Raw genomic sequence first — 6,237 nt, 5'->3', positions numbered from 1 at the left:
TTTCTCACTTTTGCTCTTCCGATTCTCTCCCCCATCCCATCGGGACAGGGAGGGTAAGCAAGCAGCTGTGTGGTGCTTGGTTGCCAACTGGGGTTAAACCATAACACTTCCTAGCAGTCATATAGCATGCTTACCCATTCCCTTTTAGCCTCCATCAGGAAAGCAATGATTTTAAGCAAGGCAGAATTGTAACACATTTCACAAAAGTGCTTTCTTATATAAAAGTGCCTTTCTTATATCAACTTTTCTAAGAGTAGCCCATTTAAGCAATTACTACAGAGCAGGAGATAAATCCCACAAGAGTCAATCATCAGGTTTAATTACTGTCAAAAGTAAGTTAAATAAAGAAAATTGAGAGTAGTTACTGTACTTTCATAGAGTAAGTTAAAATAAAGTCCATAAGTAACATACAGGAAGACTCAGATTACCTCACAGTCTCTATTTAAAACATCTGAAGTCTCCTTAAAATCATGTATTTTTGGTAAAAATGTTATTTCCCTGCAAGTCTACCTAATAGTGATCACTCTTCCTCAAGAAAAAAAACAGTTTACTTATATGCCTAGACTACAATCTATTTCCCAAGAAAGCAAGACAACACAGCATTTTTCAATAGCCTAAGGAGACCCATGTACCTGTATCCTGTCTCATTTAACAGCTGACTGACCAATACTATTTCTTGATGCAGAATAACAACACGTTGCATTGTTATTCAGAATAACATTGGGCCTCTTCCCAAGTCATTCAGTAGTGTTGCTAATCCAGGATCCACCTTTTATTTTCAAAAAGCAGATTTTAATGTCACAAACACTTCAGTACGGCACAGCTGAATCAATTAAAAAAAACCCCAAACCAAAAAGGCTGAGAGATAAAGGCTCATCTCCCCAGAATACATGCTTTATCATTACAACTTATGAGAGTCTACAAAGTGTATTTTTTCCAAAATCCATTCTTACTAAATTGTGCCAAAACACAATACCTCTTAAAATCTATTTTGTCGAGTAGAACACTATAATGAATAAACTTTCCCACAGTGAGCAAGGTATCATTCAGTAGTTACACTAGGAATTTTCATTATGACTAGACATATGCATGTTAAGATCATACTATCAATTCAATAATATTAATATACACATTTAATAACTGCAGTCATTAACCACAGAACTATAATTTTAGTGATAATTAGAGACAAAAGCGGAATATCACTTTAGTTTAACACGACAGTTATAGGCTGACCATATCCCCATATCTCATCATCTACTTCAAAAAAAGAAAGTAAATTATTCTGTATCAACACACCTGCAACCAAATTTTTAGGTTTTGAAGCTTCCATTTTTTAGATTTAGAAATTATATTTTATCTACTGTATATCCTCTTTAAAATAAACATAAAGGTATCTCACAAAAGAGTTAAGTAGATAAAAAGAAAAAAAAAGAGTAAATTATCATACAAACAATTCCAAGTTACAGTTATACTAGATCATTATGTCAAAAATTGTCACCAAGAGTTGTAAAAAAATTTCCAGTATTATTGAATAAGTATCACCACTATAGAAAAACTATGTTAATGTTTATGTGATCATGACAGAAGTGTAGCCATCTTGTAGTTTAGCGTAATTGTTTCACATAGTATTACACTGGACATCACAGTCTCTTAATAAAGGCAATTTTCCAAATTAAAATTCTGTATCAACACACCTGCAACCAAATTTTTTACACTGTTCTTGTACTATTCTTATAAAAAGGTAAATTTCTTATTAGAAACATACTTTATTTATCAAAGCCAGTTTTTGATTCCACACATAATAGCCACTCTCTCAACAGAAAATAACAGTAACTTTATTCCCTAGGTACCTTGGAGGACAAGAAACCTCTCACTGAGATAAATTCTGTATAGGAACCTTTTCAAACAGTGACAGACACACACAGCTCAGCATACTAAAACTGATACGATCTACTCATAGATTATGTTTAAACTTTACACTTAAAATGAACTGTAAGAAGCTATCCGCTATTATAATAGGGTAACTATGTCATATCACATCATTTTGGTATTCACTGAAATATTTTTCTCAAGTCTGTAAAAAAATCTTACCATATATAATTTCAATCACACAAGTGCAAAAGCTTAAGTAATTTTTTCAAGTAATATCACGATCCCTTCTTACCATGACTATGTCGCCAGGCTGAATAGTGATTTCATCGTGGCTTCTTGATTCAAAAGGATACAGTGCTCTATAATACACTATTTTTACATCCTCCTGAGCAGAAATGGTTAGGGGAGCTTTTTCTGAGCAAAGAAAAAAAACACACAGACACAAGGGGGGGGGATCAAAACACATTATTTTTAAATATTTGAAAGATAAGGTAAAAGTGGAGACAAAAATTAACAAACCTTACACTGTCTGTAGGAAGTATATTATCCCCCTTTCACACAAGGGGAAATATGAAAATGAGTTTAAAATACAATTTTCTTACTATTTTCTCTTCTAAACATCAGGTAAAATATTATTATATTTTAACTTTTATGGTACATGCAACTATTTTCATAGAAAGAATCATGTACTTATGACGCAACATATATGACTTCTCAAATGCTTCAATGATTTTGTAGGTTAAATCTGATCAGCCATAGGTTCAATTCAAACAGTTCTTGCATCTGTCAATGGTATCCCAAATGCTTTTAGAGCCTGGTTGTATAGCAGCTTCATTTGCAGCCTGACTATACTTCCAAGAAAGATGTTTCAAAATGTCCTGATACATACAGATTGGCTGAAAAGAGGTCACTTACAGATGGTGTTTTAAAAAAGTTACATGCTAAAGATGCATTATTCGAAAAAGAAGAATACAGAAAACCCCCAAAGATAGAAGCTAAATTGCTCTTGTATAATGCACTTCCTATTTTGCCTATTCGGTCATAAGAGTGCCTTCTGCTACTCTGCACAAATAAAACCTAGCAAGAGGACATATTAGATCAAGTCAATTCTAGATTTGGGCTAAAAGACAGAAGGTAATTTCCCCTTTATGCAATCCTTTGTTCAAATATTTAAACAAATATTACATTTGCAATCAGTTCTTTTGTGTATGTAGCAAAGCCCCTTAAGAGGGAACCATGATTCCCAATACAGGCAAAAATCAGGTTATAATGCAGGGAAAAAGCTCTCAGCCAAAAGTGATTGTGTGTGTAGCAGAAAAAAGGGGATTAAATCTTCGACTTCCGGTCATTTGTTCAGTAAACAACATGCATGGGAAGGGGGAAGAGGAAAAAGGATAACTAAATAACATATTGCTACTACTCTAAAAAATCCCAAGCAATATATTCCACACCAAAATAAGAATTATAAAGAAAAGTGCAGAAATAATTTTTGACATCTTGCATCAAGATCTTTCAACAACTTACAGCTAAGATTCTCTCTTCAGTTGGCACTGTGAGTCTTACCAACTGCTTTACGCTCCGCTAAACACCATACTTTTAGGAAGAATAGTGAAGCCTAAAAGAGTAACTTTTGGAGCCTAGAGCTCCATCCGTACATGATTTACTTTAATAAGACTAGCAATCCGATCCTGAAACATAATATTCTTCTGTATTAAATGGAAAGACAAAACAGAAAAGAATTGTTCAAGAGGCATGTGCAACAGCATTTCTTGGTTTTTTTCCTCTACCTGCATTTGACCAAGGAGCCTGGACAGCTGGCTTGATTGGCTCTTGATGTGGTTGGAAAAGCTTACTCAGTTTCTCTTGCATTTCCTGTTTCCCCTTATCCTCACTTTCCTTCTTCTTGGTTATTTCTTCCCTTTTTTGCTTTTCATCTTCCTGAATTTTTTTTGGCCACTGAAGTTCTTCTTCTGGTTGCACTCGATCAAGCCGCTGTTTATCCCGTTCCTGGATTCGCCTGTTGGACAATTAAGGTGTTTTTTTAAGCCAGTCAAACAAAAGACCATAAAAGTTAGCTGTCCTTGTGTGTGATCTGTAAGTACTCTTTATGGCTTTTGCATACCCTGTAAGAGCTGTTAATTTTATTTTGGTGAGTTATCAACCACTCCACAGCATCTTCTTAAACAATGACTCCTAGAGGGCAAAGGAGAAATATTCAGAAAGATTTGCTATGACTCCATATGTATTCATAAAGAAAGAGCTGTGACTCTCAGACAAGTGAGAGAACACTATTTCACATAACCTACTACTAAGCGCAGGCCTCCGTTACCTTGCGTTGCTTTGTCTTTGCATTTAAAAAACTATCTTTAATATAATTTTTTATTTTAACTCACATATCAGTTCTGTACCTTCACAATACGATTCCACAGAACTCTAAAAGAGGTACAGAGCAACCTGAGCATACAGAAATGATAAACTAGTTATGTTTTGGAGCTGAATGTAAGATGGGAAAAAACATTCAACACTATTTTTTCTTGTCAGAGTTCTTCAGAGATTTGTAAATGCTAAACTTTACCTTCTTTATGGAGTCTGTGATCTCTTCTCCTCTACAATGACAAGAAAATAAATATTTACCTGCGTTTTTCTAATTATTGTATGAAACTTTACACAGGTATCTTAGAACAATCTTTTATTCAGCTCGCAGTGCTCTGAAAATTATGCTTGATAACATTCAGTATCTCACACTTTCAGTCCCACCTCTTCAACTCAACAACATCTGAGTCTCAACTTGGGGATTCAACAATACTTGTGTATTCTCTTTTCATAGTTTTCCATGGGATTCATAAATCCTACGCAGTTGTTTTAAGTGATGAACCATATGGAGAAAGGAGGAAGAAAAAGAGAAAGGAAAAAAATCTCCCTTGGCTGAAGAAACAAACCTCCTTGGCATCCAAAAACCAGGACACAAGCCCTTCAGTTCCATGTAACTGTAAGGCTGCTTTTCAAAATCTCTTCCCAAGCAGTCTAATTCAAACAATCTGAGTATCCCATTATATCAGCATTGCAAGTTACCATTTTCATTTGCCCCCAAATCCCTTTTATTTAATCTAGGCCTGTAGGTATCAGCTACAGTTATCACCACACATTTTCAATAATGAATTCTTACCATAAGTTTTCCCTGAAACCCAATAAGCAGAAAATTATACACTTCAATTTTTATCTGTTCAGCACTGACTTCAGCTCTAAAATGCAGGAAGAAGTCAGGAATACTGATCAAACAAATTGGTTCTGCTTATTTTCTCAAAGCCACAAACATCCCTAGGTAAGACTCAAAATAGCCAAATCAGAAGGGAAAAAAAAAAAAAAAGTCGTAATCAGAAAATATGGCAGTCCTGATCCTCCTGTTGAGGGGCAAGGAGTAAAGATATCTGCAAACTTCATACAGCACTCTTGCAGAACTATTCAGAAAATTTCACATTCCCAACTGTGAAAGCTAACAAGTCCTCCTCCCTCGAGGACAACAGAAGAGAAAAATAAATATTCTCTGCTAGAAAAAATTTGCACCAGTAAAGATAACTCTAAAGGGCTATAACAGATGCACAGTGCACTTTATTTTGTTCCATGACCTATTCCACTTCGAAACTTTCTTCATACCTACAAAATTAGTGACAAATGCATGACAACAAGCTGGTCATTACAGACTTGACCTACTATATAGAACATATTTTGTCCACGGACAACATGAATTCCTGGCCAAAAACTGTGTGGAAAAAAAAAATTAATTCCTTACGGGGAAAAAACCACTTTCCAAACAGTAGGTTGGCACCAGAGGATAAAAACCTCATCTCTATCAATCTAAGTTTTGAGCTGACAAGAGTATTTTCTGAGAGATGTCAAGGTACCCAGTATCTGTTTAAGATGGCAGCTACTAACCTGCAAGCTCAAAAAAATCTTTGGTTCTCAATGAAATTGCTGATACCATTTCAATATTCCACATCAGTATACCATGAGTAGAGGTTAAGACACCATTGTGAAGGGTATCACTTCCTCCTCTATGAAATACTGCTACACTTTTCTGCCTTCAATGTAAAGTCAACTAACAAGTTGTTGTGGTTTAACCCCAACTGGTGACTGAGCACCACACAGCCGCTCGCTCACTCCCCGCCCTGATGGGACTGGGGAGAGAATTGGAAAAGTGAGAAAACTCATGGGTTGAGATAAAAAGTTTAATAATAAAATAAAATAGTAGTAATAATAATAATAGAATATACAAAGCGAGTGATGCACAATGCAATTGCTCACCACCTACTGACCGATGCCCAGCCAGTCCCCAAGGAGCGGCCCCCCCGGCCAGCTTTCCCCCAG

The 6,237-nt window shown here is 35.6% G+C and overlaps 1 protein-coding gene across 1 annotated transcript in view; it reads right to left on the bottom strand.

Moving 5' to 3' along the window:
• ITSN1 (intersectin 1) overlaps positions 1-6,237 on the bottom strand; it is a 119,767-nt gene that overhangs the window by 63,224 nt on the left and 50,306 nt on the right. Inside the window, exons 18-19 of the mRNA XM_009282959.2 lie at positions 3,660-3,889; positions 2,165-2,286 (exon numbers count right to left, since the gene is read on the bottom strand). Of these exons, the coding sequence (XP_009281234.1) occupies positions 2,165-2,286; positions 3,660-3,889 (352 nt within the window). The remainder of the gene's footprint in view (positions 1-2,164; positions 2,287-3,659; positions 3,890-6,237) is intronic.

Source organism: Aptenodytes forsteri, unplaced genomic scaffold (assembly GCF_000699145.1).
Source record: "Aptenodytes forsteri isolate BGI_AS27 unplaced genomic scaffold, ASM69914v1 Scaffold2, whole genome shotgun sequence".
Lineage (NCBI taxonomy): Eukaryota > Metazoa > Chordata > Aves > Sphenisciformes > Spheniscidae > Aptenodytes > Aptenodytes forsteri.
Note: the sequence above shows the minus strand (reverse complement) of the source record. Positions and strands in the feature narration are given on the sequence as shown.